General features: G+C 39.6%; 1 protein-coding gene across 1 annotated transcript in view; it reads left to right on the top strand.

Moving 5' to 3' along the window:
• The first annotated feature begins 4426 nt into the window (after positions 1–4426).
• LMO1 (LIM domain only 1) overlaps positions 4427–25166 on the top strand; it is a 38139-nt gene continuing 17399 nt past the window's right edge. The window contains exon 1 of the mRNA XM_063293035.1: positions 4427–4635. Coding sequence (XP_063149105.1) covers positions 4430–4635 — 206 coding nt within the window. The 5' untranslated portion in view covers positions 4427–4429. The remainder of the gene's footprint in view (positions 4636–25166) is intronic.

Here is a 25166-nt window from a genome sequence, read left to right as displayed (position 1 = left end):
AGAGACAGAAGGATCTCTTGATGTGCATGTAAGTTCATTCCTGGTCCACTGTCCACCCTCCTTTGTTAATTGATCTGTAAATAAATCCAATGGTAGACTGTTTCATCATTTTTCCAGTCACTTGAGATAGAATAGTTTCACCCCCAGCTCCCATGAAATGGTGCATTGTTGGACTGACTTAAAAAAAAATACAAAAAAGTAGGTGGCTTAGCAAAATAAAATTATTAATTAAGAGAACTGTTGGGTTTCAATGCAGCAACTTTTTATTTGCAAGGATGGATGGATGCATGGATTTATGGATGTATGTATGTATGTATGTATGTATGTATGTATTTCTTTAGATTTATATAGCCACCCATGTTATGTAGCATAACTCTGGGAAGCTAACAATGTTATAACCACTGCACTATTGTACATTACTGATTAAGGTAGCTTTAGGAGACATTAGATAACAGCAGGACAGGAAAGGAATGAATTTTGTATTAAAGTTTGTTGCTGTCCTGTATTTATGTGCATTTTGATGCTTTAACTTTGCATATGTAAATTCAATTTAACTTTGTGTGTAAATCTACAATGTGTGTGTATGTGTGTCTCTATACCTACACACACACACACACACACACACACATGTATAGTAGGACCTGTCCACAGGAAGGAAAGTGATTGGCAATAATTTCTTGGAATGGAAAGGTGAGAGGGCACAGAAGCAGGGGAATTGTCCAGTGGGATGATATGGTAGCCTGCCTGCTATCCAGACTGAATGCCTTGTAAGCTATTGCCAGAGCATCCAGGTCCAGAGAGGGTTTTCCTAAACTGGCATAGAGTCAGGTCGGCGTGAGCAGAGGAGAGGAACAGCTTAAGGGTGCAGTATGGGCATGCTTAAAGTCTTCCCTATAGAGTAATATCAGATCAAGGGCAGCTGATCCTCTTGTGCCATCCTTTGAAGAAGAAAGTTGTCAGGAATTTTCTGGAAGGACCATGCTTGGCAGAGTTTGTCTCCTAACAGATGTCAGGGTAATTAAAGTCTCTCAGCATTATGATTTCATGCCTCTTTGACAGATCTGCAATTTGTTTTTGAAAGGCATCATCCACATCTCCTTGGTTGGGTGAGCGGTAGTAGACACCAATAACAGTATTTTATTTGTTTCTCCATATATTTTAACCCTCTCTACAGCACTGCCAAGTTCATTCACTTGGATTTCTGAGTAGAAATTGACAGTTTTTGTATACAGTACCATTCCTTCTCCTTTTCTATTGCTTTTACTCCTTTAAAACATATTGTACCCTTCATTTCCAGCCATGGGAGTCATCTCACCAGGTCTCCATTATACTATTAAATTATATGTCCCTTCCTGTATTAAGAGGTCAATCTAATCTTATTTCTCATACTCTGAGTATTAGTGTATAAAAAATGAAGGCCGTGAGCTTTATGAACCAAGGTTCTTTCTCATGTTTCATTGATTCGTTTAAAGAGGCCTAATTTCAGCAGTGCTCCCAATTTCTACAGTGCAGTAGTTTTTGTCTTAGGTCCTTATTTCAGGGTTTAAGTTTTTGTTTCCACCTTCTGAAGGACTTCCTACTCAAGATTGCTATGCTGTGGCCAAACGCATTTCTGCCAATTGTTGTGAGGTGCAATCTACCTCATACCAACAATCCATCTTCTAGATCACTTAACCCATGGTCTCAGAAGCCAAATCTGTCCCATCAATATCATTTGTATAAGGAGTTGCTGACTTGCATTATTCTTTCTCTTTTCAATTCTCTTCCACAGATTGGAAGGATGGATGAGAATTACTCCCTGAGCCCCGGGATTGTGAGCTTCTTTCTAAATTTTTCAAAGTGGTAAAACCGTTGTAGCTGCTATTTTGCAGTATAACTCATCCCCATATGTATTAGCAGACCATGGACTTGATAAGTCTTGGAAGGACACTTCACAGGCCAGTGAGTACGGTTGACATACATTTGCCCCAATTCTTCTCAATGGTGAATCATCAACTGCTCTCTTTTGTCTTCTTATAGGGCAAATTTGCATCCTCTCTGCCCTTTAGGGAACCATTGTCCCATTCTTTAGTGTCTCTTTTTCTTCCCTGAACACTCAAAGCTTTTTTCAACTGCAAGGAGCTGGAAATTGTTTCTGAATTCCAGTACTCCAGAATATCATCTGTGTCTGGTGCTTCTGCCTGTCACTCTTATCCTCTGGGCTTGTTCCATTGTTTTATTGTCTTTCTTATGAAGAGTTGCTTTCACTGTCAGTTTCTGTTGCTGAACTTCCTTTCTTTGAACTAATAAATCCTCATCCTTTCTCATCAGCTGAAGTGTGGCCATTTGCTGCTCCAATACTTTAACTTTTTCTTGGCTACTGTGAACTTGCACTTCCATTGTTTTCAAGCAGGAAGACAAATTGCAGGCCACAGTTTGCAGTCTCCTGTCTATTCATCTACAATGAAGTCCTTGTCGCTTTCTGAGCTTGGTTGCTTGCTTGCAGTCGTTTCATTACCTGACTACTGTAGGTAACATGGGTAATGAAATGTCTACAAGCAAACAACCAAGTTCAGAGAGCACCAAGAACTCCACATTCAAACTGGAGCCACAGATATGCTCTTCTATAGAGCATTCCTCTACACTTTATTTCTTAGGTCACCACCAGTAGAAAGACTTCTGTTCCTTGTTCCCTTCTCAAGGTCTCATGTTCCCTAAGTACAATTCTTGAGCTAGGAGGAAATTTTGTTAGAAACTTCCCCTAAAACTCACCTGCTGTGTTCCTTGGCAAATTCTTGTTGGTCCTTGTTCTCTCGTGGAGTGGGCCCTGCCTTACAGTCTCTACTTACTCAGTAGGCAGTAGCCATTGAGTCATCTGCACTGGACCATCAGCAACTCTCCGGATACACCACTTTCAATTAGCACCAAAACCTATGAAAAGTATTATTTTTTAAAAGTTAATTTGGAGCATTTAGAATGCCATTTATGCCTTTTAAAACACATTTTCATTTTTCCTGCTATGAACATATCTGTTGTATTTCTCCTTTCAGTATGCACGTACTTCAGCATAAATCTTCAGAGACATACCTAAATGACAGGCCGTTATTTTCAGTCTCACTCCATATTTATATTTATCCATCCCACCCAATTTATAAATTCAAATTTGAATACTGTCATTTGAAATGCAGGTAAACATACAACCATTCTACAGGCCAAATTAGGAAGTCAAACATCCGTGAATAATGCAGTGGCAAACCACTTCCATATTGGTGCCAAAACGCCTTAAAGGAAAGTCTCCATTAAATCACCAGGAGCTGAGCTCATCGTAAAGGAGATTATATTTTACTGTAAAACCAGTATATCAATTCAAAACATTAAAAATGCCAAATAAGGCAGCAGCCCCTGCTTTCTTGCCCACTTGCCAAACTCAGAGCAAGCAAGTATATATTACGTTTTTTTCTGAAAGACTATTAGCCACTTTTTGAAGAATTTTCCAACAATTTAGGGCCACTGCTTATGAGACCCTACTCCTTCCAGCAAAAGGATGGTAGCTTCTGGAAGAGAAAGGACATGCCCAAAGGAGATCCTAATTATTCATCCGCATGTGAATGAAAAGCACAATTCAGCTTCCAGATATGCTTTGACAATTCACACTTGCTAGCTTTGCCTCCCAACATCCCTACATTTGGAGTGATGCATGTATGTGTTGGCATTCCATTTGATTGGGAACTTGTGTACTTTCTCTAATTTCTGCAGTCATGGGACAACTACTGATGAAATCTTTTGAGATGATTTTATTTTGCAAGAGGGAAGAATGGTGTCTCCTTTTCTGACTGATAGATAGGACTTACTAGTATCTTTTTGCACGGGTGGAGAAGAGAACCTCCAATGTGGCCCCTTTTCCTCTGTTCATTGGCAGATCCCAAGTGAGTTTACCTCTGTTTCTTCATGCCTTCCTTCATTGGTATTCCCCCTTTCTCCAATGTTTCCATAAACTGATCAGTCAAATCAGCATACTCCAGGATCTAGTATGCACAAAGCCTGCACACACACACACATTGTGTGCGTGTGTGTGTGTGTAATTTTTTTTAAAAATAATTTATCTATAATAAGGCTTTTGATAAGTAAGAACAGTTGGAATCATTACCAAGTTACAAAATAAGACAGCAGTGTTTCATAGGAAGTACTGTAAGAATTCCTTTATTGGCAGAGCAGAGAGATTCCTTAATATCTGGAAATAATAAGCCAATTTTATGGTGGGAAAATATGCATTTCCTTATAACTACAATTCATCATACTGCCAGGATCAGGTTCCTTGCTCACTTTGCAAACAAGGCCAAACAAAACTACCTAGAAAGACTGCTTAGGACACCAGTTTCATCTCGGAGAATTTCCCAGCAATGTCCTCGTTGATATGCTCTCTCTCTTGTCCTGATTCCTAGGTGTGCCAATGTTATCAGTGCAACCAAAAGGAAAGCAGAAGGGTTGTGCTGGCTGCAATCGTAAGATCAAGGACCGCTACCTGCTGAAGGCCTTGGATAAGTACTGGCATGAAGATTGCTTGAAGTGTGCTTGCTGCGACTGCCGCCTGGGAGAGGTTGGATCAACACTTTACACAAAAGCGAATCTCATTCTCTGCCGCAGAGATTACCTGAGGTAAATGCATATCTGTGCATATGTTTGGCCTATGATTATCTTGCTCAGCTTAGCTGCCTTGCTCTGGCTGTATAAGTAGATTTAGCTGTATGGATAAGATCAGCAAAAGGGTGCTCATGTCCAGTTTGGGTTCTTGGTCTTCTCAAAGCCAAACTGGAAGGTACCTTAAATGACAGAAGGTACTTAGCGTGTTAGGTTTTGGTGAGCTACGTTGCACCTGCAACAAGGGGAGCTGGGGATGGGGGGGATAGCTAGGTCCATAGGGAGAAACTCTATTCAGACACTCATCTCAGGAGTGGGCAAGAAGCTGTTTGCACAACTGCTAAACCCTAAAGCTGGTGTAATAAAACACAGTTACTATGTTGACCTAATATGCTCTACCTCTACCCCCTCCACCCCGTCCCCCCAAAATCCACTGTATCATGGCTTAATATAATGGCCTGGTTCAACAATATGTTAAGACAACAGCTGGATTTCCACAATACCCTGAACCACCTCGCCCCAGTTTAACCTAATGTATGTCTTGTGCAGACTCAGCCAATATGTAATTAACCTGTCCCTATGTGGGCGAGAGTCAAGTTTTGTTATTTCCTTATAAGAGATAATCAAAACAGATTTTCCTGCAAAAAAGCAGTACCATTAACTCTTGAAGCAGTCTTCTTCCAATAATTGGTTTGTTAACAAAATTATTTTCAGAATAATACAAAACTGAAGATCTTGAAGCAAAATTGAATTATGCACACCTTTTGTGCAGAAATGTCCCTTTTATATAGCAATCAATATACTCCTTTCTTAATTAAACTGTAGCTTGTATTTTTCTAGAAATGCTATCTCCAATGGCTTTCTGAAGCTCTTATTTAAATTAATATTGCTGAAACCTGTGAAACTGGCTTTGTTAATAGAGCTTCTGAAAATGTCTGCATTTACTTGGAGTATCTACAGTATGTGTGAATTTGGTGGATGCCAATAGAAAGCAGCAATTGCCCCATCTTTGATTCATTAGTAGAATTTCTATTACATTTCACCAAAAATAACTCAACTGATTCAAACAAATGTATAAACGTTACAATAAAAAAAAGTATATCAAGGTACCCCCAGTGGAAATGCCCTAATTCAGCCATGAAATACTATTTGGTTTCCTTTCTGTTGTTAGGACAAACAGGATAGAAATACAGACAATAATGCAAATAATGTAAAAAAAAACCCCAAGTATGAAATATCCATATTGTTTGATGGTCTATACTGAGATTGCATTCCTAAACATATTTATCCAGAATTAAGTCTCACTGAACTCAGCAGGAGAATAGCAGATCAGGGAACATTTAACAACCTGCTTTGGGTGGCAGATATCCAGCAATTTTATACCTATGGTATTTATTATTTTAAATCCATAGAAAAATATATTAGATCAACCCAGGATCTGATGAGATTTGTAATACTTTCTAAAAAGTAGAAAGTGGATAAAGGTCTTTTCAATTTTGCTTTAACTTTTCAAAAAGATGTGTGCACTTCTGATGGCCGCAGATCCTTTGAAGAGTAGAATTTCTTTTTCCTATCAGTTTTGCCTGCCATGGATCTGCTGACAGTAATGCGGATGGACAGATGGATTTGCTGGCTACCAGTGGAATTTATAATGGAATTCTTTTCAGCCCTGCTGATTAGAATTACATAAAATTAAATTGTGAAGGCATTAGGGGGACAGAGTAGATTTGCCAGATAATAAATGACCTTTTAAAATAGCACTATCAAATCCATTTCATTACTACACAGTTGGACGTGACCTCAGAGATCTTATAATCTAAACCAATCCTCGCTCGGTGTAGGACCTGCCAAAACGTTTTCAACAGCTGGCTACTCAAACTCTGAAGATACCCAGTGAAGGGGAACATACCACTTTCAAGAGTCAACCTTTCCACTTGATAGCAATTACCATCAGAAAATTCCTCCTGATATCTAACCTGAATCTACTTCCCTGTATTTTCGGTCTGTTGGTTCTGGCCCTGCTATCTGGGGCATCTGAAATTATGTCTACTCCTTCTTCTTTCTGATAACCTTTGGATATTTGAAGATTTCATCGTATTTCTTAGTCTTCTCTTCTGCAAGTTAACCATACTTGGTTTCTAGTCTCCTCCTCATCTTGGTGGCACTCCTCTTTAGTCTGTCAATGTCCCTTTTAGACTGTACCCAGAACTGTAGCCAGTATTCCAAATGGGCCCTGACAAGTTAGACTAGAGTAGGATAATTATTTCCTGTGATCTGAACTTTGTGTCCCACTAATACATCTCAAAATATTACTTGCCTTTTTAGCAGCTATATCACAATGGGAACTTAGGTTCAACTTGTGATTTAGTGGGACACAGAGATCATTTTTACATTACCATGGCCAAGCCAAGTCTTCCTCATCCCATGCTTGTGCCTTTCATTTTTCTTCTTCAGATACAGGACTTTACATTTCTCCCTATAAAATCTTGTCCTGCTTGCTTTGGACCACTGTTCAAACCTAGCTAAAGGTTTTTGAATTGTCTTTTTCTCTTCTAAAATGATAGGTACTCCTCCTAGTTTTGTGTAATCTGCAAATTCCATTATTGTACCTTCAGCCCTTTATCCAGATCATTAATAAAAATGTTGATCAGGACATTGCTCAGGACAGAGGCTACTACCAAAGATATAGGCATCAAGTTATTCATTTATTCATTCAGTCGCTTCCAACTCTTCGTGACTTCATGGATCAGCCAACGCCAGAGCTTCCTGTCGGTTGTTGCCACCCCCAGCTCCCCCAGGGACGAGTCCGTCACCTCTAGAATATCATCCATCCATCTTGCCCTTGGTCAGCCCCTCTTCCTTTTGCCTTCCACTCTCCCTAGCATCAGCATCTTCTCCAGGGTGTCCTGTCTTCTCATTATGTGGCCAAAGTATTTCAGTTTTGCCTTTAATATCATTCCCTCAAGTGAGCAGTCTGGCTTTATTTCCTGGAGGATGGACTGGTTTGATCTTCTTGCAGTCCAAGGCACTCTCAGAATTTTCCTCCAACACCACAGTTCAAAAGCATCTATCTTCCTTCTCTCAGCCTTCCTTATGGTACAGCTCTCGTAGCCATATGTTACTACGGGGGACACCATTGCTTTAACTATGCGGACCTTTGTTGTCAGTGTGATGTCTCTGCTCTTAACTATTTTATCGAGATTTGTCATTGCTCTTCTCCCAAGGATTAAGTGTCTTCTGATTTCCTGACTGCAGTCAGCATCTGCAGTAATCTTCGCACCTAGAAATACGAAGTCTTTCACTGCTTCTACATTTTCTCCCTCTATTTGCCAGTTGTCAATCAGGCTGGTTGCCATAATCTTGGTGTTTTTGAGGTTTAGCTGCAAGCCAGCTTTTGCACTTTCTTCTTTCACCTTCATCATGAGGCTCCTCAGTTCCTCCTCACTTTCAGCCATCAAAGTGGTGTCATCTGCATATCTGAGAGTGTTAATGTTTCTTCCAGCGATCTTAACCCCAGCAAGTTGATAGGTCTGTAATTTCCCAGGTCCACCTCCTCCTCTCCTTTTTTTGAAGTTTGGGGTATTTGCCCAAACTGCAGTCTTCTGGGACTTCACCAGTTCTCCAGGGGTGCTCAAAGATTAGTTAGTGGTCCTGTGTTCCTTTACTACTATAGCATTCATCTGGCCCTGGAGACTTAAATTCATTTAAATCAGGTCGGTGTTCTTTTTTCCTCTCCTCCTTTGTCCTGAGCTGCAGCCCCCTCCTTCCATTAGTAACACAGTGATGGCCAGCTAGGGCTTTGCTTCCCTTCTGAGAGATCATGTGAATCCAGCCTATATAGTGGCTGGGTGAATATTTGCCAGGAACAGGTCCGGTGCCACACCTGATGCTCAGTGTCATGCTTTAGAATAGAGGTACTTGAATGACCTTTCCCACTCTCCTGTGAATTTGCAGCATTATACATATTATGCTGCATAAATACAAGTGAGTTTAAAAAATCCAGTAGAAGGAAAACATTTGAGTATCTTGTGAAAGTCATTTCCAACTAGCAGCTTGCTGCAAAAAGCTGCTGCTGTAACAGGTCAGCTGGCAGTACTGCTGCTGTAGATGCACACTGGAAATTCAGTTCAGGTCTTCTTCCCATGTGTAATTCATTAAGACAAACAGAGTCACACACTTCCCTAGGTTTCCCATATAGATACAAAATGCTGGCATAGCTTTATACCAAATTGTGGGGATTTGGAACCTCCCTGTCACAAGGACGGCACCCTCTTATTAGCTTTTTATCAGCATGGGGTATTGGGAGGAGGCAAGTGTTCTAGATTATAGAAGCAACACGTTCCTTTGTTTCATTGCTTGGACATTCTTTCCTTGGAATGTTGGCTTTACCGGTTCAGCTGTCAGTATAGGATGAGGCCGTTAATAGTCTTGTCTGTTTCCAGGGTGAAATCATTATCATGGGTTTTGGAAGGCAGAACAGCTTTGACATATTAAAACTGTTTTTCATTTCATTTTAAATCCAATATCAAAAAAGTCCCTGAACCTTATCTTCTGTATCACAGCATTATGAGAATCCCAGTGCCAGCATTTCTGACCCTCCACCTTGGGCTGGGAAAAAAAAAAATCCCATCCTTCCATCCTTTTTCACAAGAGACACACATCCCCACTTCCTGGTCTACTGCTTGATCTTTTAGGTGGCAATTCTATGCCCCCCAGGCATGACTTCTTGCACAGAAATGTCATGGATTGTACTGTTTCATTAGATGTCTGTGCAAAGCAAAACATTTCTTCAAGGTGTCACACAGCCCTCTTAAATTATGCTGGTTCTCATCTAGGGGTAGTTTTGCATATTACAAAGTAAAAAGGGAGAGCAAGCCAGGTGTCTTGCATCTTCCCTTGCTTGGTGCTTTCTGTATAAGGGGGACAGCCCAAGTCACCCTTGGGTGAGGTATACAAGGTCCAATTCCACCATTGTCCAGAATATTCACAATTCCTCTCCCTCCATTGGTGCATCATTTGCAAACTTCTTAGATATTAAATGGAATTATGGTTAGTAGATTATTAGCAAAGTTTGTCACAGTTGAGTCTCTCTGACATCAGATGTTAATCACAACCTAGTCCCATTCCACTAGTCACAAGTAACATTTTCTGGACTCTGTCTAGTGCCTTTATGAATATTATGAATAATTTTTTGCTGTTTCTTAGAGGAGCCATCAAAAATCAGCCTTTCAAATCTACTAGATAAGCACAGATTTGCACAGACATTTTTTCCAAATAAATACATTTGAAATGCTTCTTGAACTTAAGCTTGTAAACAGTTATCATGAATGCCACCAAAATTTTTGTTTGATGCTTTTTTCACCCACCCATCCCCTCCCGCCCCCCACAGATTTTGGCCACTTCACCTTGATTTCATGTTTCACATTACTTGTTTTGGGGGCTTACAGTACGAAAACCAGAGGAAAAACTGCATTTTGAAGGATGCAGATGAATTCTACATTTGTGGTTTCAGAGCTCTGTGCATCTCCACTTACAATAGGAAATGGCCACCATAAACTCCAGCAGTTGCCCCCAAAGGATATCTTTTTTAATAATGCAAAAGGTGATATTATTAAATATATGATAACTATTGAATGATTTAAATTAATGTAAAGCAAATTGAAAATAAATTCAGCTTAATATTTCTTTCCTCCCCACACCCTCCAGGGGCATTCTCAGGAGAATCAAAAAAGGCAAGAGACAGCCACTGCTCATCTGAAGATTCCCCTCTTTTTGATATGCATCACAAATGGTTTGAGCAAACAGTTGTAGCCACTATGTTGACCTTTTTGCCCTCCTGTGGATGCCCCGCCTCCATCCATTTTGGAATGGGCCCTTTACGGTACCACCCAAAGGCGAAGTGCACTCCTGCTTTAATGTTTTACTGTCACATTACTGGAACATCATTTGCTTTGACCCACTCATTATGAAAATGGAAGACTCCCCTAAGAAATTCAAGACTGTTTTCTCCAAGTGTAGAAGATACACATAAGTAGGCATATATACTAACTATTCTTTAGTTATAAGCTGTTAGCATAAAATTATTATTGATGTGAATACCTGCACATGTGGGTTAACATTTAGAAAATACCAGGCAGCTTGGGACAGAATTTGGGAACCATTTGTCATATAGGATGATCAGGTGGTGGTGGTGGTGATTGTGATCACTGGTACTCAGGGATGCTAACTTTCAGCACACTAAGAAAATATTTGATGTGACAGTTGTTGATGCTATTGAAGATACTTGTTGCATGCTACATTTATGATGAGGCTGGATCAAGATTTAATAAAGGTGCAAGATAATCAATGTAGCCAAGATAAACTAAAGGAAATGCCCCTGCTAAGGGTATGTGCCACCTCAGAGTCTTTTATGGCAGTTAGGAATCCTTCAGGAATTTTCCATCTGTACTGTAGTTGCCCACAGTATTCCTCTCTAGATCTGCATTTTGTCACAAGTCTGACAGATGAGTTGAGATTTTGAGATAGGATTTTCCCAGCCTCCCTCTCTGGTATTCCTGGGAAGGCTGCTTTTCTCCCATCCTGTTACTAAGCTGATGAGTGTATTTATTCACTGGATTTAGATTGTTATTTGTTAGATTTATATCCCATCTTTCACTGAGGAGCTCAAGTCAACAGTCATGTTTTTTCTTCACAATAGCCTTATAAGGTAAGTTGGGCTGGGAGAGAGTAATTGGCCCAAAATCACATAGGGAGCTTCTGGGGCTGCAGATGGACTAGAACCTTGCTGCTCCTAGACCAATACCTTAACCACTACACCACACCGGTGTTCAGTGAAGATGTTGAATTTAGATATGATTTCAAGTGGTCATTTCCCTTCCAACCTGACAGGGCCAGCATAGCTCATGTCAAGGAATAGCTCCCCAGTTGATTGATTATGTGCCATCAAGTCATTTTCAACTCCTAGCAACCATACAGACAGCTCCCCAATAGCTCTTCCTAAATCCTCTCTTGGTAGACAAAACTCCTCTTTGTGCCAAATGGCATAATTTACATCTTCTAAACTAGCATGATACTCTCGGGTTGTATTGCACTGGCAACCCAATAATTTAGGTCACCCTTAGACAGTGCTAGGTAAGTCAACTGCTACATATTAACATTCATTTTCATAGATTCTGTCTCTCATGGGGAGAACAACTGTAGTTGTTGGCTGGATGCCCCAAGGAAAACATGTCATTGCCCAACCACCATGGCTGCTTGGTTCAGCTGAATAACCCTATTCTATCTAGCCTACCCTCAATAGTTGCATAGTTTCTTCTTTTTTAGTCTGGCCTTAATAGTTCTATCAACATTCGATTTCAATTTGTAGAGAGCTTCACGATCTCTATGGGTGACAAGTGTTTACAGTAGACCCTGTGTCTACTTTGATTACTGTCTGTTCAAAGTTAGACCTTGATTCTTGAAGTGTATCATTTCAATCTGCAAAGGAAGTACATTCAGTAATTGCTCTTCTTTCGACTACCATTTCTAAAGAAGCTTGGTGAATGAAATTAAATGGTCACCAACCACAGCTCTATATGTAGACTCTGTATCATCAAAAGGAGGTGCTAACATTTGTAAAACTTGAGCTTATCTGTCAGAGTGATTAACAGAAGTGACTGTAGTGTCTGTGTTCAGGTACAGCTGAGAGATTTCTTAGGGCAGATGATGGGGAGGGGTTCAACAAATAATGTTTATATAACTGCTGCAGAAAAGAGCACTAGGCAAGTATAAGAAACTTCTAAAGAGAAAGAATCGGTCTCTTGATAAAAAAACACACACATTAATGTTGATGAAAGTGGTAGTGAAATTAATGTTTCCCAAACAAACTGCCGAAATGACTGCTTTTCAGTGTTTTAAGTTACACTTAGGATGTCTTAAGCAAAAGAATGTACAACATGAACATGTCAGGCACATGTGACTGCAGAACGTTGCATGTCAGTGGCAAATGCTTTGCTGTATAATGTTCAGAATAGTTGCTACTTTTTCTTATTCCATTCTCCTTATTCACGTACTGCTTCAGTGTAGATCATTTGTGGCTTGAAGCATGAATGGGATGATTCTGCTAGTTCTCCCACTCCCTTCAAACCCCTAATGTCCACGTGATGTTTTCTGAATGAATCTCCTGACCTATAGAGGTTCTGTTCAGCATCAGTCAGTAGTGTGGGGCTCACAGATGCCAAAGTGTTGCAATACACTGAGGGATTACATACAATACACCCCTGGATAATGGCCATAGCACCTGAGATATTGTTCAGGATTTCACAGGGTGTGAAGAAATGTAGACCTGGCCTTGGGAGTGGGGAAGAAATGAGCAATCCATTAAGGGAGGACTTTCGGAAAAGATTGCTCAGTCCTGAGAAAGAGGAGAGTGTGAGAAAGAAGCTCAAAATAACCCTGCCTTGATCTGTATGGCATAAGATGGGGCAGAGAGAAACTCTGGCAGGCTTTCAATATTTGGTTATTCTACCCTACATCAGTAAAGGGCATTCCTGCTTCTTGACCTGGACTACCTCAAAAAGCTGATACTGTGACACTTAGTACTTGAAAAGGCTGCAGTGCCTTATTAAATAGTCAGAGAGCAGGCCTAGTCTAGAAACATGTCAAAGTTAGGGCCATGGCTATGTTCCTGCCTCAAACTGTGTTTGCAAATAATGTGACTGAATAATGTATAAATAAGTTTAACATTTTTCAAGTTTGAAATGCTCAACATTTGAAATCTTCTACAGCATCCGTGTGTCTCTTGGCTAAGAATCTTTTTAGCTGTTCCTTTCATTGTTCCCCCCTTGGCAAATCTTCTCCATCATCCAGACTCCTATAGAGTTTTCAGTCTGTGTCAATTAATATTTATTGGTCCAGTCATACAAAAATGATTGCAAAATATCTCTTTCCTTTTGCTTTCCTCTCAGCTGTCCTCAGGCTATACACCTTCTGATTTGAAAAGTGCTGCTTTAATCCATAATGTGGGCCAGGATGGCAGAGAAGGATGAGTATTGTAAACTAACACACCTGGAAAGAGGCACCAGACAGGAGAAGGCTGGCCTAAGATAGATAGATAGATAGATACAGACAGACAGACAGACAGACAGACTGATCGATTTTGTAATTTATTAACACTTTTCAGGATCTGTAACTCTAATATACAAATAATAAATATTAAGAGTTATAGCTAAAAGTAGAATAAAATAAAAAACTACAAAGTGATCTGTATATTATGATAATGGTTCAAAATTCACATTTTTTATTTTGTGCGGATGACAACCCAGAAAATGGAATAGAATTTTGTTATATACACAGCACTGGTAGTTGCAGTGAAGATTAAGAGGGCATTTTTAAGAACAATGCGGATCTGGGACACAGCTTGATCACATTTGGAGTTGGATGAAAATAAGTACACAACTTGATCAGAATTGATATTGCAAGAATCAGGGATCAAACAGTTAACTATCATTACTTAATGCTGACAGGAGATATACCACTCCAGGTTACTTACTGGATAGAGAAAAGGCCTAAAGTAAGTCGGCAGTGAGGTATGAAGCCTGTTCCTTCTCCCCATATCAGCACCATTTCCATCTTTCACACAAAACTGCAGGTATGACTAGTTGATGTCCTTAGATCTAAGGAAGCAAACTTGCCCCAAATGCCAGAGTGTTAGAAGATGAAAATGAAGCAGAGAGCCCAAATCCAGAATCACAGTCCCAAAAGACCAGACATATTTCCACAAAATATCTTCACCATTCTTTGAGAGATGATATTGTTTTTCCTCTGTTAAGTTTCCAGGACTTAATGAGATCTTGAGGGCCCTTAACTTTGCTGAATACTCTCTAGGTAAAGGTAAAGGTAAAGGTTTCCCTTGACGTAAAGTCCAGTCGTGTCCGACTCTAGGGGGCGGTGCTCATCTCCGTTTCAAAGCCTTGGAGCCGGCGTTGTCATAGACACTTCCGGGTCATGTGGCCAGCATGACTCACGGAACGCCGTTACCTTCCCGCCGAAGCGGTACCAATTAATCTACTCACATTTGCATGTTTTCGAACTGCTTGGTGTGCAGAAGCTGGGACGAGCAACGGGAGCTCACCCCGCCGCGCGGTTTCGAACCGCCGACCTTCCGATCGACAGCTCAGCGGTTTAACCCGCAGCGCCACCACGTCCCTGAATACTCTCTAGCATGCCATTTAATTTAATCTCAGTTTTTACTTTTCACAAAGCTGTAGCTGAGGCTACTCCTAAAATCTGGGCTGAATAAATTTGTTCTCCTACCCCGTCACCCATCCGTCTGGGTTTCTGACACTATCAGTGGTACTAGAATCATGCAATGTAAGCAAGGGTTGGCATCAAATTAGCTTTGCCGTGTCAGAATGGCAGTGACACAACAGCAGTAGGATAGGAGCTTGAACAAGATGCTGCTAGCATGGTCTGATATCCACATAGATGTCTTCCTTCCTGATTTGTCCTTCACTTTGTTTTAACAAGCTGAGCAGAAATCAAGGGCCCATTCTGTTGTTCCCAAGTGTAATAGTCACCCCATTAGAACCCACTGGCTTTTGCATAACGCTTCAGATAGAAAAGTTGGACTACATTGTCTGCAAAGCAACAATCCTCCTAAAATATGGTACCTTAACTGAGGCTAACTATTCGGAGAATTTCTAAGATCTGAAGGCAGAAATAGATTGCACTTGGCTTGTTAGCTGACTTTTTTATTATTTCCTAAAGCCTTCTGTTTAAGTGAAAAGCTTGTGTGGATTATATCTTTCAGTCATTTGATGTTCTAACCTGCCTCTGGCATTTTCAGACTGGCTGTTTTGCTACTGATAATTTTGAAACTCTCCAAAGAGACTTCTTCTCTGTTCATGTGTGTTTGCATAGCATCTGCAAAACTCAAGTTGTGTTTTAATGCTAGTTGGAGCAGTTGCATCCCAGATGTCTGGAATCTGGCACTAAAAATGTTGTGGCAAGAAAATCAAATTTTCTGATTGAAATGAAACATTCATATTTTATACAAATTTATTTAATCCCTCTTGGAAATATGTATATTCTTCAGTTACTCAAAAGAAACAGAAATAAAACTGGAGCGCAAAGAGAAGACTGTGCCCAGAGTAACATTCTCTTCCATACTCCATAATTAGATGCCTTATGGTGATCCCCGTTGATCCAAATCTCTGTTGTCTTGAGATATTAAGGCTTTTGTCTAAAATTATGAATATATTTTGTTTTGCATTTTGGTCTCCTCCCATTCTGTCCATTAAAGAAAAATATATGGATATATCCAGGATTGTGTACTGTGTCTCAAGTACCATGCCTGGAACGCACGAGAGAAGGAAGAAGTTTTAAAATTATTCCTATGTTAAAATGTCCCTGTAGTTAAGCTAGATAAATCTCACACTTCAAGATTTTTTATCTTATTTTATTTTGTGGAAGGAGTTTCTACATACACTTTTAAAACTATCTTACATATTCAAAAATATGCTTCTCCCCATTTGCATTTTGAAGCAAACAACATTACATTATACAGATAGTGCATGTATAATCCTGTGCTTTTTCTTTATTTCATTATAGATGTGCAAGATTTGAAATGATTGAGTGTTTTCCTCTGCTTAGCCCATATTTCCACCACATGTTTAACTGGCTCAAGGTGGGGGGTGGGGGGGTCATAGTGTGTTATTTTTTTTAAAAAAAAAATGAAGTCTCCCTCGAATTACGATTGGCTCCTGGTAAGTATATGGAAATATAGATTTCTTGATAACAGTATGCTTTTTTTTTTAACTTCCTAATCCAGCCTATAGCTCTGGCATTTCCTGATGGCCCCCTATCCAAGTACCTATGAAGTCCAGCTCTGCTTAGCTTTTTCAGTATTAGCCAGGAATTGGTTAGGAGCTTTATATGGTTGGGAAGGGTTCACTTGACCCATCAATTATTTTATTTTATTTGTCGTATTTCTCCACCACTCATCTTGTATACGATGGCTCTGGGTAGTTTACAATGATAAAAATAACATGTCGCTAAAATAATACAGTATAAATATAAATATATATAAATATAAATACTGTATAAATGTAAAAATACAAAATATAAAATATAAATTCAAGATGGCAAATCAGGATCTTATCATTGGCCCCATCACGGTGCCAACCATCCCCATGAATGGCTATCCCCACTTCTGTCCTAAGCAAGGTGGCACAACCAGGCTTTAACCCCCTTCCAGAAGGCCGGGAGAGTGGGGCCCTGTCTTACCTCCAGGGGTAACTTATTCTAAAGGTTATTCCAAATTATCCCACAGGTTTAGATTTAGCTCATAAACAGACCCAATCCTGCGTGGGATTAAACTAATTCTATCTATTCAGCCATGACTGGAAACAGCCAATTTGGGAAATATGATATGGATACCTGTCAGCCATTCAAGATAGGCCATCCAAGAAACAGACTCCGCAGGAATGACTAAGACTCTATTTTTTAATATTGGCTATTATTCAAAAGTCTTTCCCAACACCATTACACAGAGTCTGTTAAATTTACAAATGAGTATCATAATTGAGAGCTGTCTGATTAGTGGCCACCTGCCATTGGTTCTGAGCCTAAGATGGATTTCCTAGAAACTATAGAGCCGTTAGTTGGTCACGTTTTTGAACATAAAAAACGTTTGTTTGTTTGTCAAATTTATATAGCCACCCAAGTGACTTTGGGTGACATAAAATAATCAAATCAAATAGTACATATATAAAAACAAATATTAAAAATATAAAAATCCACATTAAAAAAATTAATTAAAACAGAAATATATACAAACCACAGGTAGAGAATGAGTACCTCTACCTCAATAGTGGAGTCATCTCAACAGATCTCCAGTTCCCTGGGACCCCCAGGCCTGGTGGCATAACCAGGTCTTGAGAGACTTCCAAAACATCAGAAGGGATGGAGCTAACCAAATATCGGAGGGGGGGGGGGTGTTCCATAAGGCAGGTGCCACAGCAGAGAAGGCCCACCACCTGGGAACCATCAATGTAGGTTCCTTGTGGATGGTATCCACAGCATGCCCTCTCTGTTGGATCCAGTGGGCCGAGCCAATGTAATCAGGGAGAGGCAGTCCCTCAGATAACCCTCATAGAAAACACATCCTCATAGGTAAGGTGGTCTTACCTATGAGGACGTGTTTGAGTGAATATATTCCTGATCAGCTCTCACAGATTCAATCTTCTGTTATCACTAACAACTGGACAAAAAGACTTATGTGATATGAAGGACTGATTTAGATTATGTCAGCAATTATTAACCTCAGCAAATAAAGAAACAAAGTCATTCTGTTTCCATGGACCAAAATGATGGATTGATCACAAATGTGCCAACAACGAAGGCATTGGCTGCCACCTGCTGAAACAATACATTTTCTTTACTGGATGATCCTTGAACAAAAGGGAATACGCCTATAAAAAGAAATGTTCAAATTCTACAAAAAGGATTTTTTAAAAGGAAAAGGAACTCTAACTTCAGGTGAGGGTTAATTTTTCACCCATAAGAGTTAATCCTGCTAACCTTGATGGGAAACTGTCAGACCTCCTGCATATGGAGAGTTGAGGATAAATGGTTATGCTGCTGATCTTCAGGTGTAAGCTGGATAAGGTAGTTCTCAAAGTGATCAGATTAAGATGGGTGGATATGAAATCCCAAACCGAATACAGCAAAATACTCCCCTGTGCTGAGTTAGGGAACCAACTCGTTGATAACCTAAACATCACAGAACTTTTATGCCCTTCACTTTACTATTTTACTCTCAGCAAATCTCAAAAGCGGGTTGAAGAAGACTACTATTATGACCTTGTGGGGATAGATAGTCAAATGTTTTATTATACAGCATTTTACATAAAAGCTTATGCAACAGTTTAATAATGCCTTGTATCAAAAACGTTGCTTGGATGAATTTTATGTACAGCATCTTTTGTCCAACAAAGTCTCTAAAATTGTCAGCGGAGCCAGATTCTCCATGACAGCAAGCAGAATTTGCCAACAACTAACATGCAGTTGAATGATTCCCCACCCCCCGCCCAACCATGTCTTTTCTTTTCTCGCTCTCTCCCACATAGTGCCACATACTGTTTAGCTGGCAGTTCTATATTTGGCTTTAGCAGGTTATTAGAAGTTTGAAAAGGCAAACTGACTTGTCGCTTATCTCCTGTTACCTTGCCTGTTGTGTTAATATGTCTCTGTTTATAATTATTAATTTTTGTAATACTGCTCAGTGACCATGATAATGAATATTTGAATTGAATCAGGTATCCAGTAGTACAACTGACAGCAATTTTCCAGGGTCAGGATTTCTCTACCGTGGTTCTTAGCTCTGCTGAGAACTTTCAAGCGGAAGATGATGCCAAGGAATAAAGCAGAGCACGTGGTCTCTTCTTAGGATGTGGCTTTGGATTTTTGGTAGAAATTGAAAGGATAGGGAAAAAGCATTGAGAAGAACTGGAACAGGTGTTACTCCAAACAATTGCTTCCTGCAAATGGCATTTGTAACAAGCCATGATGATGTCCAAATGGCATGTGTTGTGAAATCATCATGCAAAGTATACCACTTAGTACTTGGGTCAGATTTAATAAAAGTATATGAACTGCACCATCTGCATAGGAGGCACATGTCCTCATTTGTCTCTCTAGCCCCTCTTGGGGATACCCAGGTTTCTTGTGATCCATTATCCCTGTTTTGTTTGTGCAGGGATCATCTTCACATAGTTCCCAACATCAGTCTCCATGATTCATGTGCACAAACTCCCAGCAGTCATTGGAAGAGGTTTAAAGGCTCCTCAGCTAATGACAGCTGACCCACTTATAATAGATACCTACACACGACAGCCACATCAGAAATTATTTACCACTGGGAGCCTGGGGTTCCCCTTTAGTGGAAGAGTGGCTAACCAACTTGTGGAAATATGCTTTGATGTTCAGAATAACTGTATAACGTAAAAGTAAATCTAACACAGATTTCAGCTCAAACTAGAAATCATTCTTCAACCATAATCTAACACTTCCATTCCATTCTGTGGATTGGAACCAACCCCCAAATGTGGATTTATCAATGCATAGAATGCATACTTCAAATTTATTTATTTATTTATTTATTGAATTTTTATCACTGCCCATCTCCCCCCCCACAAGGAGGGACTCTGGGCAGAGATATTTAAATCATTTATTATTTATTCATTCAGTCTGAATGCTGCCCAACTCCAACACACTCCAACAGATTTTTAATAATGTCAGTTGGATGTACTGTATTTATTCAGTAATTTATAGTATGTTAACTATGATTTTTGAGATTCATGTTTAGGTTTAATACTGTTTCTTAATCTTTCATGTGATATAATATGTATGGTATTCTTAACTATTTACAAGTAACAAACAGTATATTAGAAAGCTATAATATCCATGAGAAGTTTAAACCCTGTTTTTTTTGTATTATATTCTTTTATTATTTCATGTTCTTTCTTATACTTATTTATATATGTGTGTGAAAATTGTTTTGTGCATAATATGGATTTCTTCAATTGAAGAAAATGCTCAGTTAAAGAAAAATAGGGGAGACAGGGACATCCACAGAAGGGGTAAAAAAAATCAAGATGGCAGCTGCAACCATTCATTTGAAGCCCTGGCCCTTCTTCACATGCATTCCACATGCAACACATGGACAGAAGGGTGAGGGCTTCAATTTGGTGGTTGCAGCACCATCTTAACTTTTTGGCCCTGCCCACCCCCCATGAACAGCCTGAGGGGAAGCCTGCACAGAAGTAAGAGAGCGAGAAGGAAGGCAAGACAGGTTTCCTGTTGATAGGAGTTTGAAAAGTTGCTTGTCCTTAGTAAGAAGCCTGTCTTCCTTGGAATAAAGGAGCAGCAGTCAAATGCTCTCACATGCATTTCTACCCAAGTAGAAAACCTTGAACAAAGATGCACACCTGCTATTGGAAAGTACCCACAGCCTGAAAAAGACAAAGTGCTGAACAGAAGATGGCGGCTATAATTATCAACAAAGAAGTCTTTAAATGAGAAGCTGCCTTCAACAGTCACACGCCACTAAGTGTGCTCACTTTTATTCCATTTTCTCCCATCAATTCATTCGTATTCACTGCCAGTCCTTGTGCCAATTAGCTTTAATTTCTACTATACACAATGACATCAGCAGCCAATGAGATTCTGGTCTTGCAGGATTTTAGTGTGCCTATAAACTACAGAAAATTGTCCTTGGCTAAACTCCTGCTTTCAGATTGGCTGACGACAATAGACATGGTTAAGTTCAGGGTAAGAGCCATTAAGCGTAATTACTACCACAGGGTAAAAGTTTAATTGTGTTAAATTTTAAATCTGCATAGCCTAAGCTTATTTACAAGCTGGCTAGGCCTTCGTGTTACATAAGGGAAAATAAATCTGTACTTAAAAATTTGCTGCTTGCCAACTTTTATTTGACAAAACAAAAAATCTTTAAAATGCTGATAAAAGCCACCCATATCTCTGAGTCATTTCTTTCCTATTGGGATCACACTAAGAATTGAGGATTTCGTGATAGATAGCAGTAAAATGTCTTGGCCTTATGAATGACAAGATGAATTTCCTGTGAAACATGAGGCATGGACATTAAGAAGGATTTCTTCCCTTCCCTCCCTCCTTTGGTTTGATTTGGAAATGGCATAAATTTAATATTTTTATTAATATTTTAAAAATTCCAAGCCCTTCCCCTCCAATATTCCATTAGAAATCTTTCAAGGAAGGGACATAGCTGACTGTGTTTCAGAAGCCGAAGTATTTACTGGCAGAAGCTATACCTTGTCACAAAATGAATTCTTCTGATTTGTGTTAGAAATTACTTGTATGAATTTTTTAACACCGTAAAGTTGGAAGGAGATGGCAATCTTCTAGACCAGTGGTTCTCAAAGTGTGGTCTGCGGACCCCAAGACCCATTTGGGGATCCGCGAACTCAAATATTTTAATTTTTTTTAGATTTAATTTCTAATACAGTAAATACCGACAGATATAACTCACATAAACCAAAGCTCTTTGGGGTCCTCAATCATTTTTAAGAATGTAAAGAGGTCCTGAGACCAAAATGTTTGAGAACCACTGTTCTAGACAGTTCCATAGTCAAAGTTTTAAAACAGCAGAGAAATCTAAAAAGCAGAAGCACAGCTTAGGAAGGATAGAAAACTAACAAGTTTCTGTCTCTTTTTTCATCAGATCAAGATGAAACTACTACAATGCTCTTGTTCCAGCTGTGGTCAGCTAATTCTCTGTGGGGAGTCACAGAGTATATGACAGTGATGGTTACTCCTTTTTGCATATACTCTGAAATAGTGGTGTCCACAGGGTATGGGCAAAAAAGTCAAGATGCTAGCCACAATGGTGTGGTCAAAGCTCTGTTTATATGCAGTTCATATAAAAATCAAGCAGAGTTTTGGTTGCACTCTCATAGCCACCATCTTGACTTTTTTGACCCCCACCTGCAGACAGCCTTGTTCTGAAAGCATAGTAGAATTCTGTGGAGAGAACACTTCTATTAAATGGAGTTCCAGTCAGCTAATAATCATAGCCATTGGTAGAACTAAGTTTGTTTTCAGTCCAAATCTGTTGTGCACAACAAATTCATTAATCTTTTCTGCTCTCTTTACTCATTAATGGGTTTTTGAAAACATGAAAATTCATTACACATGCCTTTAAATGCCTATTTTAACCCATTTTTTTCCATTTTATTTATAACGTACATGTTACTAAAATGTCTCGGCCAAAGTGCACAAATGTATGCATTTTTTGATCCAAGAAATCAGAGCACGAAATCTAAAAGATGATTACTTTCCAAGCCACATGTTAATCTGAGAATGAATAACGAGATATCTCAGAATTTTTCAAAGCGCTCGGCCTCCAAAACTGCACCCCTGCAGCTACAGGGAGTTCTGTTCACTTGTCTGTAAGGCCAGATGATTGGCGTCATCAGTGCCCATTAAGAACTGGTTTGCAGCAGGCTGCATGCAATTGGGCAGCCTCTGCCCCCTTCCCCTTCCAGCAACCACAAAACATTGCTTGCTAATGTCATCAGTGCTGGTAACCATCTCATCTCATCTTCTAGGATAAATAATCATGGTTTGGATGATCCCAAGAGAAAGCCGTTCATGGAAATGTGTTGAAAGAAAGCTTCCTGACTTTTCCTTTTAGTGGCTCTTCAGTAGCCAGGAGATTCTCCCAAATTTCCAGAATGGCTTTTCTTCAGTTGCAGTGGCTAACAAAAAAAGAAAAAAAAAAGGAGGGGGGTGAATTTTCTTCCATGAACTTCCTTTAGCTAACATAACTGAAGATCCAAGTCATGCTAAGCTATAATGTGGTTGGTTTGTCTGAGCACAGCCCATTTGGATTAGAAACCATGATGTACGTATGGCTTAGCACAATGTGTAAATCCCACCCATTGCGGTTACATATAATGTGGTTGAACACAATGCGTGAACCCAGGCTCTGTGAGGAGAAGACACTTACTGTCCTTAATTTACTATGCATACAATGCATGAATATCACCCCTGAAGATGCCTTGGACCGAGCCAAATGAAGACAGATATGCCGGCAAGCGGACCCTGCCATAGCACGGGAAAAACACTAAGAAGAAGACAGAAGGAGGGATCTGGAATAATTACCAAAGAACACATCCTGCCCATTCCAGAGGATTTATTCTAGCCTTAGTTACTAGGCATGTAGCTGACTAGGACTGTCTGGGGGTGGAGGGGGGCTGACAAAAAGTCAAAAGTCCATTTCTCTTTGCATATTGTTGCCGCTTCCTTAAACACCAAGAGCTGCACCGTTTTCTGGCTTTCTCTGAAAACAGGCGTTGAACTTGGTAGTGCAAGAATGGGCGTGAAGCATTCATATACCAAAGGGTGGAAAGCAGCATTCAAACTGAAGGCCACGATTAGCACCCAGACTAGCTGGAAGCTCTATTTGTTACAGACAAGAAAAAAAGCAACATGATTGCAGCTGGACAGAATAGAAGCCTTAAATCTTATACAAACATTCAAAACTGTTTAATGCTGTCTCTCTCCCTACCCCCAAAGCCCCTGGAAGGAGGCAGGTGAATCCAGGATCAAATACATTTTCATGTTTCTTAAGATGACTGTTTAAATAGTTAAGTGAACATCTGTCCAAACTTCTCATTTCCATTTAGAAAAGCCGCTAATTCACAGGGTGACGAAAAATGCCTGTTTAACAATGCAGATGGTGCTGTCTGGAGTCCCTTTATTTTGTTTAATCTAGATTGAGCTTCACACAACTGTGATGCTAATGAATAATGGATTTTTTTTTTAATGTTCACACAGAATGGCACTGCAGTCTGAGCAAATCTGGGATTAGCTTGCTTCTGATTTTCCCATTTGGATATAGGGCAGCAATTTCTAATGGTAATCTAACCTACATGGATGCTCTAAAGATCAAAAGGGTAAAATTTTGATTTTAAACATTAACCCCTTTTGTCAAGTTTGCTAAGAAATAGAGCAATGGCACGTTGACAAACTTTTTTTATGCATTTTAAGAAGGTTTATCCCCTCAACAGTATGTTATACAGCCAGACAACTGCATGAAAAAGTACAAATTTTGCAGCTGACAAGATAAATGCCATGTGTGCTCCATTCTTTTGTTTCCATAGTAGTGTATCAATAATGTAATTTATACCATGCAAAAAATGTTCCATTTCAAGATAAAGGAGTGAGCTACCCTTAAGAGACAGAGGAAAAGAGGAGATTTTTATAAGCATACACTTAATCAAGACCCCCAAAATTATAAAATTATCCCAATAATAATGTTACACCATCTATATTAATAAAACCACTAGGGAGATTATCACTGACTCATAATTGGAAGGTAAACAGTTTTGGGTAAAACTATTGGTGCACATTCATGTGAGATTAGCTTATTTCAAAATGTTCTAGGTTTTGTTTTTCATGATTTAGAGTGATATTTGGAGATGTGACATTTTCCTCCAAAGATAAATTGTCCCTGTGTAGGGGGAGATAAGTAAAACCAAATTTGACTTCTCTCACACAGTCTGGCAGGTGGTAGCACCTGGTTGACCTTGAAAGCAGGGTTGCATCTGCTTATTACTTTGGCGGGGGGCACCAAAAAATCCCAGGGCTGTAAGCTAGATAGAAAGTTTTTTGGAAAAAAAAAAAAAACCAGCCAGGAAAAATGTTTTGCCCCAAACCTCATGGCAAATTTTACAATTACTTTGTAAAGAAAGAAAAGGCAGGCAGGCAGGCAGGCCTAATGGAAGTGGGTTGGTGGAAGAGTCTGTTGTAGGTTTTCAGCGTTGTAGAGAGGAGTTAGTGATGCATGGCTTTTGAGGTTCTCTTCAGTACAAGCTAAGCTCCCAAAGAACCTAAGGATGCATCACAGAAGGTGAAAATCTTTCTGTTCAAACTTCATGCTGTCAAAGCTTTCTTCAGCTCCCCAACCATAAACCGAAAGCAGTACTACACCACCTCACCTAATTTTTGAAAGGGCAAAGGCAGTT

This window comes from Candoia aspera, chromosome 1 (genome assembly GCF_035149785.1).
Source record: "Candoia aspera isolate rCanAsp1 chromosome 1, rCanAsp1.hap2, whole genome shotgun sequence".
In the NCBI taxonomy this organism is placed as follows: Eukaryota; Metazoa; Chordata; class Lepidosauria; order Squamata; family Boidae; genus Candoia; species Candoia aspera.
Note: the sequence above shows the minus strand (reverse complement) of the source record. Positions and strands in the feature narration are given on the sequence as shown.